The sequence below is a fragment of the Echinops telfairi genome, unplaced genomic scaffold, assembly GCF_000313985.2.
Source record: "Echinops telfairi isolate 266 unplaced genomic scaffold, ASM31398v2 ScPeMD7_9;HRSCAF=40, whole genome shotgun sequence".
In the NCBI taxonomy this organism is placed as follows: Eukaryota; Metazoa; Chordata; class Mammalia; order Afrosoricida; family Tenrecidae; genus Echinops; species Echinops telfairi.
In genome coordinates this window covers 31,686,855-31,697,795 of record NW_022103906.1, presented here as the reverse complement: position 1 = coordinate 31,697,795, position 10,941 = coordinate 31,686,855, and the positions used below count along the sequence as shown (strand labels likewise).

General features: G+C 44.4%; 1 protein-coding gene across 1 annotated transcript in view; it reads right to left on the bottom strand.

Moving 5' to 3' along the window:
• ZMAT4 (zinc finger matrin-type 4) overlaps positions 1-10,941 on the bottom strand; it is a 532,047-nt gene that overhangs the window by 214,423 nt on the left and 306,683 nt on the right. The window contains 1 exon segment of the mRNA XM_013005877.2: positions 1,341-1,355. Within this exon segment, the coding sequence (XP_012861331.2) occupies positions 1,341-1,355 (15 nt within the window).

The window sequence follows — 10,941 nt, the reverse complement described above, 5'->3', positions numbered from 1 at the left end:
TCAGCCCCATAAGAATGAGCCTTGGGCAACCGATGTTGTGATGGGAAGGCCCCTTCCTCCTTGTGAAGTTACAGGAAGTCCAATGCTCCACCTTTCTCTCCTGTTCTAAAAATAACAAAACAAAACACTCTTAGGGTGTTGCCTTTCAGAGGTCTGGTGGCATCCATGTGGCTTGTCTTGTGCAATGTCTCCCAGGAAGTGGCAGAGAGAGAGGTGTCTTCTACCTCCAAGAAGGAAATACCAGATTTCCCAGAATTCTCAGGGGAAGGCCATGCCCACACAGGGGACTCATTGGCTATCTCTAGACTGACTGCCTAGACTCTACCCCTACACTCTTAATCCTTAAATTGACACCGGTTTAGGTGACCACCACAGGAGCCCACATGGCACAGCAGTTAGGCACTCTGTTGCCCACCAAAAGGTCAGTTCACCGAAAGCGGCCCTGCAGGAGAAAGAGGCAGCAGCCCACGTCTGTAGAGATGACCTCCATGGAAATCTTACGGGGCAGATCTACTCTGTCCCAAAAGGTCACGATGAGTTGGAATCCACTCCACAGTGATAGGTTTGGGGGCCAGATTTAGCTGTGGGTCATCGGTTGCTAACTCTTCAAGTAGGTCTCATTTGGTCACCTTCTTCACCTCGAAGATGCATTTAGCAAACTCAAAACACACTTAGAATGTCACAAGTAATAGGGTGTTTCTGGCATCTAGTTGATAAAGGCCAGGGATATTTATTACAAACCTACGATGTGCATGGCAGCTTTCTACATCAAAGAATCGTCGAATTAAAAATATCAACAAAACTGAAATTAGAACGCCTGAACTAGGTAAAAAATTGAGAACGTTCCCCAACATTACCAAAGAGGTTACCTATTCATTAAGGCCTTACCTAAATGGCCCTGTTCGTAAATTCTTATCAGAATTCTCTAATCCCATTGTATTTGTAGATCTTCATGATGGGTGTTGCGTTGTGATTAGATATGCATGAGGGGCTTTCAAAAAGTTTGTGCATATATTCTGTTATCTTGGAATTCCGAGATTTGTTGAAGCCTTTTATATGCACTTTCTCTTGCTTCACTATGAGCCACGGAAGAACAAGGAATATTTATTCCATCGCTAAAATCCCAGGACACAGATGTTTGTTGAAGGAAAATTAAGTAAAAAATAAAAAAAGAAAGAAAGAAAATTAAGTAAGAATATAATGAAATCTAATCTCAAAATTATGAACTCTTTTAAGAAAGGTACCAGAGAAAATAATTACAACTTTCTTAGAAAAATACTTCCCCATAGTGCAGTGAATTATTTAATAGGCTTCTTCTAGTCAGTCTCTGTAACTTTCACCAAAGGAGTTTCTTCCTGATGGGCCTGGGTGTGAGAAGGCGGGGGGAGATACTGGTAGGATTCAGCTGAGTGGCTGTCACTAGACTTCACGGTGGCCCTGTAGGACCGGGTAACATTGCCCCTGTGGGTTTCTGAAGAACGGACTCAACGGCGGTGGGAAGGTTGAGGGAGGTACGAGATGTACTGGTAATTTTGATTGTAAAATGTTGAACACTAAAGAGGAAGTTGGTAAGTTTGCCATCCTTCTGGGTTTAAAATGAGTCATCTAAGAAGTAGGGCAGCAAATCAAGAATGAGCGTTAGTAGTGGAATGTACCCTTTAGACCTCAGAACTTCTATGCATTGAACTTCCAGGATTCGGGAGACAGCTACAATGATTGAGAAGCATCTGAAGGGCCACAGCAAGAGAACGAAGAGGCAGGGCACGGGACAGAGCAATGAACTTTATAGCCTCTCTAGAGCTAGTAAAGCTGAGGGCAGGAAGCTGGCTTATGGAGATGGGTGCTGCCAGCCACTTAATTGGGAGAGATAGTTTTAGTGGCACATACAAACAGCTGGGCACTTTGGAGTTTAGGTTTAAGGCATAGTTGCTGTGGTAGTTACATAATCTCGTGTCAAATTGGAGATGTTAAGAGTGAAGGGGTGGAGTGTAGCCTGTCAATTAGGTCACAGTCTGAAAATGCCTCTTTGTGGGCATGACTTTCTCATGAAGATTCTGGGAACTTCATTTCTTTCTCCCTGGAGGTGGGCTACACATTCTCTCTGCTTCACCTTCCTGTTGAGACACACTCAGAGAGCTGGTGAAGCCACAGGGACCCCACACCAGCGCTGAGATGCTTCCACCAACATTGGATCCACAGGACTTTCCACCACTGGCCTGTGATCCTCCTGCATTCAGAATCATTGCATGTGTTGCATGAGTCTGGAGGAATTTATGGACTAGTATCGGATGTATGGGCTAATGTTGGACTTATGGACTTGATCTGGACCGGGCTGGGATGTTTTCTCAATATACAGTTACTTTTTGATATAAAGTTCTCTCTTATACACATATGAGTATCTCTGGATTTATTTCTCTAGTCAACCCTGTTTACTGAATGCCTTTTACTGGCAGCCCTAAGAGAGTTTTATAACATTGCTTAAGCCGTGCAGAGGCCAAGCCAAGAAACCAAGAGTAAGCAAGAGTTCTGCCTCTCAGCACAGCACAGAAGAGCCTAGCCTGGTCCAAATAGCTGTATCCTGAGCATTTCTGATTCTAAACTGTAACCTGTTAGCTTCTCTAATAAATCCCATATTCCAAAGCATGTTCTGTGAATTCTGTACGGTCATTGTGATGAATTATGGAACTCAGCAAATACAGAGTGCTGTAGGAGGGACCGTAGCCATCAGAATTGGTACAACGGTGGAGAGTGGAAGCATATCTGACCTCAGCCCCATAAGAATGAGCCTTGGGCAACCGATGTTGTGATGGGAAGGCCCCTTCCTCCTTGTGAAGTTACAGGAAGTCCAATGCTCCACCTTTCTCTCCTGTTCTAAAAATAACAAAACAAAACACTCTTAGGGTGGGAGGTTCTGGGTGGATCAATTGCCAACAGATGGTCCTAAACTCAGTAGAACATGTAGCTGCCTTAAGGCCAGAGAGTCACGCAGGACTAGAGCTGGTTGAGGGTCCACTCAGTGAAACTCACTCGGCCTGCCACTGTGCTGGTATGAATCAATGTATCCACAAACATTTGTAGAGCTCGGGGTCAAATGCTGCAGGGCAGTACAAGAGGCTGGGTCATTGAGACCACAGAAGCAATAATAGTTTGGCAGAATCACCCAGCTCCAAGTTTGCTCTGCCTGCTTCCCATCTGACATACCTTAATGCTCCTCTCAACTCAAGCTGCCTCCCCAGACTCCAGATTTTCTCTCACCCTTACTCTACTTTGGTTTGCTGGGTTTCACAGCTCATTTCTGCCACCTACCCTTCAGACGCTCCACAGATTTATAGCTCTTGCTCCTCATCCCTAGTATGAGTTACTACCCTATAGCCTGGCTTTCAAAGTGCTTTGAATGGCACCCTCCCAGGACACAATGAAAACCTTTCTAAACCTGAATGAGCAGCCCTTAAGGGCTCAGGCAATGTCCCCCTACCCCGCCCCCCTAGGCCTGCAATGAAACCTTTGCTCCAATCTGGTTTGCTGCTCATTCCTGTCAGCTTACCTTTGTTTCCTCTCTCTGTTCAATAACCCTGGATTGATGCTGGACTTTTTCTTGGACACATCTCCAGATTCCAGTGACCTTGCACCTGGACCCATTCACCTGCACTGGCACTCCTAGAACAGTGGCTGAACGGCTAGTCTGTCATGAAGAAGAACCTGCCAGCCAAGCTTGGCTAAGGGATGGTGGCAGACTGCAGGATTAGTACAGAGATGGATCTTACATGGAGAGAATGTAAAGACCGACTAGTCAACTAGACCAACCCCTAAGCCTGGGAACTCCTGCCTGGAAGATAATTCGGATACCGTCCTTTGTGTCCATAGCAGCATCTCTTTTCAACCATGCCGGCAGGCACATCTCCCCCTGCTCCTTGGCTTCTCAATTAGGGAGTCCCTGGCCTCTGCTCTGTGTAGGAAAGTACTTCCAAGCCACACGAGTGTTGCTAAATGTCCCAACCCTGACTCTGCAAGCCAACTCCCTGCCTGAGGTCACCCTGCCTCACTTGTTCCCTGGGCAGGGAGTCTGTTTCTCTGCCTTGTGTTGCCACTGCCACTGCCACTGCCACTTCTCCACACAGAGAACTTGCTCTTGTTCTACGCTCATGAATATTTATTTTAGTGAGTCTGAGACTTCCTCTTCCTGCTTCTGAGGCGGCACAGTGGAATGAAAAAACCAGCCAGTCCTCACGTCCTCTACACCTTATTCACAATTAATGGGCAAGAGTTAGAAAGATGATGGATAGAAGAGCCATTATGGTGAAGCCAATTTGGATCCATCACATCTCCTCATATCCGATGACGCAACCAAAAGCACTTGCAGCACTTGCCAGTGAAGATCGGACAACAGTCTCCAGGACGGATTACCCCTCAATGCGAAGAAAACAAAAATCCTCACAAATAACCAATAGATCGCATCATGATACGCATAGAAAAGATTAACGTTGCAAGGTGTGGTAGTTACATAATGTTATCAATGTGAAACAAAGAGTGAAGGGGTGGAGTTTAGCCTGTCAATCAGGTCACAGTTTGATGACCTCATTTGGAGCCTTAAGGAGATAAATAGGTTGCTGAAGGCAGGACACACGCTCACTCCCTTCAAGACATTCCAGTTGAGAAGACACATAGAGCTACGCTAGTGCTCTGACCTGGAAGAGCCACGTAGAGACCCCTGCCAACATTGAGATGCTTACACCACCACTGGATCCACAAGACCTTCCACCCACTGGCCTATAATCTTCCTGCATTCAGTGTCATTTCATGTGTTTCATTGAGTCTGAAGCAGGCTTTATAGAACGGTATCGAACTTAGGGGCTAATATCAGACTTAAGGACTTGATCTGGACTGGGCTGAGATGTTTTCTCAATATTCAATTGCTCTTGTACATAAAGCTCCTTCTTATACACACGAGTGCCTCTGGATTTGTTTCTCTAGTCAATCCAGACTAACACACAGGGTTTCATTTTAATTGTATCCATAGAAGCACCAATTGAGAAGTCAAACAGCATATTGTACTGGGCAAATCACTTGCACAAGCTTATCTAAAGTGTCAAAGAGGAAAGATGTCATTTTGATGACTAAGGTGTACATGACCCACACCATGGTATGTTCAAGGAGCTCTTGTACTACTATTGAATATGAGTTGGACTGCTGACCACAAGGTCAGAAGTTCAAACTCACTAGTAGCTACTCTGTAGGAGAAAGATGAAGCTTTCTGCTCACTAAAAGCATGACAGCATGAGAAATCCTATATTTAGAGTCACTTTGGGTCATAACTGACTAGAAGGCAAGGTTTAGTTTGTTTGTGTTATTTTTGGTATATGCATATTGATATAGTTAAAGTTTATTGTGCCAACTTGGCCAATAGACACATGCAGGGTTAACTGAAGGGTGGAGAGATAAATGGCTCCGTGATCCTTGTCTTTCTAGTTCTTGGGTCTCTTGCTTTGTGATGGTCAGACCAGGGTGCAGCTGTCTTAGCCAGTTTCCTGCTTCAGCCAGCAAGGCTCACTTCCATCCCTGAGGAGAAGCCTCATGGACCTACCCCGTGCAGTTCTGGCTGCTGGAGCAGCCGTGTGAAGACCCCTGTGGGCGCTGAGATGCTTACACATTCACTGACTCGGCTTTCCTCCTACAGTCGGCATCTTAGTGTGTGTTTTGTGAGAAGGAGGAGGACTTTGTGGAATGGTGTTGGACATATGAGTTAATGGGTTAATGTTGGACTTGTGGGCTTGGGCCGCACTGAGTTGGGATGTTTTCTTGATGTGAACTTAACTTTTATATGAAACGCTCTCTTATACATGAGTTTCTGTGGATTTGTGTCTCTAAAGTATCCAGACTAATATACATGTCAAAACTAGAAAATGTATAATGAAGGCAAAAGACCAAATACAAAGATATATTTGGATTATAATGTCGGAGAAGAATGTTAAAAGTACCACGGATTTCCTGAAAAATAAACAAATGTGCCTCGCAGAAAGACAGATTTCTTCATTAGAAGAAAGGATTGAGAAACTCCATCTCATGTACTCTGGACACGTTATCAGGCTACACCAGTCCTGGGAGAAGAAAACCATGCTTGGAAAAGCAGAGGGTCAGTGAAAAAGAGGGAGTCCCTTGACAAGATGGATTGATGCAGTTGGTCCAACCATGGGCTCACGCACAATTGTGAAGGTGGTGCAGGAGCGTGCAGTGTTTTGTTCAGTTGCACACAGGGTTGCAATGAGCCAGAGATGACTTAATGGCATCTAACAACAACGTCATCAACCTGAGGAAACAGCCTTAAATCTTGTTTGCTATGTAACATATCATATCTACAGGACACCAGGATTTTGACATCTTCAGGAACCTAATCCACTTACCACAACCAGTGATCTTGATTTGGAACTCCATCAATGGAAGCCCCCGAAAATATGTGGTTATAAGCTACCCCCAGCCACTTGGAAACTGAAATACAACTAGAGGCTCAGTGTTACATGGAAAGATTCTAACACACAGGATCCCAGAATGAAGCCATCTCATAGGACATAGCCTCAAGGTTGTCTCAGGTCTCCAGTGTTTACTCTTTGTCTCCAGTATGTTGTTCATGTTGGAAGCAGTGAACTTGACCTACAGACTCAGCTCCCCATGAGGGTTAAGGAGGATGCCTTTCTCAACCTTAAACAACCTAGTTTTAAATAGCCTGACTTCTGATGTTCAGCTTCAAGTTCTTTGCCTTTTTATTACTTTATATTTTCTTTTAGATTACAGGGCACCTCCCATATCCCTGAGACAAAGACCCAGCTTTACACCCTCATTCTGATGTCAGAGCCCTTATTTTATCCTCTGAGTTGGAGCTCTTATCTTGAAAACTATTTACTTTGACCTGCTTCTAGGTACCAGTCCTGTCTGGGATCCAGGGTCCTGCCTCTACCTTGATAGCTGGATCCCTTTACCTCCTGACAGGTTTTCTGAGCTTGTTTGTTTATTTGGCTCTATGACCATCCCTGGTCTCTGAGTTTAAACACATTGTCTCCATCCCAACTAGCCTCCACCTCTGTCTAGTGGGCAGTTCTAGTACCACATCCTGCCCCAGTTCACAGAATATCTCAGAAAAAGGATCTACAACACAGCTCCCTTGTTCTAAAATCCGGGTAGCATTTGAACAGCCCTGGGATGTTAATAACAAAATTAGGATCCAGGAACTGATTATAAGGATCTACATATAACCTCCTTCCTGGGGGATAGACAACAGAAAAGTGGGTGAAGGTAGACATCGGACAGTGTAAGATATGACAAAGTAATAATTTATAAATGATCAAGGGTTCATGAAGGAGGGAGGAGCGGGGAGGGAGGGAGAAAAATGAGGAGCTGATACCAAGAGCTCAAGTAGAAAGAAAATGTTTTGAGAATGATGATGGCAACAAATGTACAAATGTGCTTGACACAATAGATTTATGTATGGATTGTGATAAGTTATACGAGCCCCCAATAAAATGACTTAAATAAATAAAGATGGAAAGAATACACAGAGTTACGGTATCAAAAGAATAGGTTGACATACGTTCCTGTGTGAGAACAGTTGTCGCAGAGAACTTCCTCAGTTTTATCTCCATCTTCACCTGAATTTGCTTTGCAGAACATGCAAACGGCTGCATCACAACTTTTAAGGCTCAAGGTTGCCAGGAGGAGCTGCTGAAGACACAACTTACATGAGCACTTACTAGAACAGAGACTCCCAAGCACACTCACCAAAAAGAACAGACCCTGGTGGTCAGTCCAGGGACTCAGCCAAGCATTTCAGACATGTGAGTAAGCACGCACCCATCTGGTGAGAGCAACTCTAACCAGAGCTCATTCTGAGGGGTATTCAGTTGAGGCCCAATCAAGTGTAACTCGAGGAGGAGGAAAGGGAACGATTCACATCCCACTTGCTCACCCACAACACAGGGAGCAGCTACAGGAAGCAGTGAGTTGTGCTTCAATCACTCCTGTCTAGAAATCACTACAGCTCAAGAATCTTACTCAGGGAGGGACAGCTTAAGCAGCATACCTGAGCAGGAGAATTGCTTCTCTCTGGCATCTTGATTTGGTAGATTGAGTTTTATATGTTCTCATTTTTTCTCTCTAGTTTTCATTACAGAAGTAATTTCAAGCCAATCCACTTGATTAGCCAGAGCAGTGCCTAGGTGTACACAGGGCAGCCACAGCTCAGCGGTTAATGCCCTTCAGGAAGTGCTGCTGAATTGGGTGGTTGGAAATCCTGGCTCTATCTAAAGAAATGAAAGGGCTGCACTTGGTAGCTTCTGAAACTCCTGGCCTGGATATGCATGTCCGGTGCCTATTTGGTCTTACCTTATGTGCCAGTAGTTGAAACAAAGTCTCAACCCTACAATAGCCCGGACGTTCCAGAGACCCACCTCAGATTTTAACCTTAACCTAATATCCATCTCTGCCAAGTTTCTTATTTGTTCCCAATATAGTCGGGCATCCCTTCGCATTACTGATCCTACTGTGACATAGCTCATAACGTGATTTGAACATGGTGAGGACACCACATCATGGTCTGGCCCAGCTCTTTCTTAAGTGCCACAAACAAGCTTCCTGTCTTAGCTGCGATCGTCAACATGTTAAAGGGATTCTCTTTTGTGTCTGGTCCTCAATCCACAGCATCAGCAACTTCTCCACATCCAAAATAGGCCCCTCTCACCTTTTCAGTTGCTTTGTGACTTTCAGTGGAGCTGATCTTGTAAGATCAGAGACATTTTTCCTTACTTTTGAGGATCTGCATGATTGGCAAGTGGCTTGTCTAAATTGCAAGCAATGACACTCACTGATTGTCTACCTCTCTGTTCTTTAATACATTTTAGTTTCACTTCCAAATTGCTACTGCCCCTTAGCCTCATTTGGCTACTATCACTAGTACTGGTTTTAATGCAATGGGTGGACTTAACAGTCATATGTCCTAAAGCAACTTAAACAGAGAGATAATTCTACAACCCAGTATATGAGAGGCACAATACACGAGATTAGCTGCTGCCTCCTAGGAGTTGAAGCATATACTGTTATGCATGGTAAGCTTTTAGGAAATACAGTACATGACACAATCCCATAACAGGGGCATTCATTGACTATTAAGACACATGTATTATAGGTTATATGTGTACTATATGATTATATGCATGGCCGCACAATCGGTTTATATACCTGAGACATGAGATACACAAGTTGGGGTCCAGAATAGGTTACATTCCCGTTGTCCCATTTTCTGGTTAGGATTTTTGAACTGTCTTATAACCTATGAGATCTTGGCTGGATATGAAGCCCATGATTATACTTGATTCTCAGTCTAGTTTGCTTGTCTTAGGAGCTTCTGAGTGCTGACATTGGTTAATACACTTAGCTACCAAATTGAAGGTTGAAGGTTGAAGTCCACACAGGGGTGCCCCAGAAGAAAGGTGTGGTGATTTACTTCTGAAAAATTAGCCATTGACTAGTTTATGGATCACAGTTCTACCCTGACATACATGGAGTTGCTATGAGTCAGAATCCTCTGGACACTGAGAGAAAATTGCCAAATTCTTGTCATAAATGATGGTGCCCCTGGCATGCTCTTAACTATCTTTGCGTTCTCTGTAATCCCATGGCTGCCCCCAGAGTCTGACTACTGCCTCCCAGACTTAGTCAACACCAGTACCCTAATTGACTCTGCATGTTCTCTGCACCCAGACCTCCCATCTTCAGGGCCCACCCTACTACCAGGCCTTCAAATTCTTAACCTTTGCAGACTCCCCAGTACAGCACTCTGCTTATATTTGTACCTAATGGCGCTCAGCCAGTCAGCAGGGTGCACTGTTTGGCTGTTCCTGCTAGTGGCTGTATTGAACCAAACTCAGGCCGTGAGACCAGGTTAGCTTCCCAAGTCCTCTAAGTCTTTGGTTAGTGTTTGTGGCAGTTACATAATCTGCCAAATTGAGGAAGGGGTGGAGTCTAGCCTATCAATCAGATTATAGACTATTGAGCCTCTGTGTGGGCATGGCCTTCTCCTGAGTATTCTGGGAACTTTAAACTGAGGACCAGTTTAGAACTATTAAACTACTGGCCTGTGATATTCCTGCATTCAGCGTCATTGCATGTGTTGAGTGAGTCTGAAGAGGAATTATAGCTCTTATCACAATCCATCCATCCATGTGTCAAACACATCTGTACATATGTTGTCATCATTTTTTTAAAATCATTTTATTGGGGGCTCCTACAACTCTTATCACAATCCATACATCCATCCATTGTGTCAAGTACATTTGTACATTTGTTGCCATCATCATTCTCAAAACATTTCTTTCTACTTGAGTCCTTGGTATCACCTCCTCATTTTACCCCCTCCTCCTCCCACCCTGCCTCCCTCTCAAACCCTTGATAATTTATAAATTATTATTGTCATATCTTGCACTGTCCAATGTTTCCCTTCACCCACATTTCGACTGTCTGTCCCCTAAGGAGGGGACTATATGTAGATAATTGTGATTGGTTCCCTCTTTCTCCCACCATTTTCCCTTACCCTTTTGGTATGGCTACTCTCATTATTGGTCCTGGGGGTTTATCTGTCTTGGATTCCCTGGGTTTCCAGCTCTTATCTGTACCAGTGTACATCTTCTGGTCTAGCCGGAGTTGTAAGGTAGAAATGGGATCATAATAGTGGGGGGAGGGAGATGAAGCATTAAAGAACTAGAGGAAAGTTGTAAGTTTAATCAGTGCTATACTGCACCCTGACTGACTTGTCTCCTCCTTATGACCCTTCTGTAAAAGGATGTCCAGTTGCCTACAGATGGGCTTTGAGTATCCACTCCACACTCCCCCTCATACCTGATCATATGGACACCTCATGATCGCACAAGCTGGTGTGCTTCTTCCATGTGGGCTTTGTTG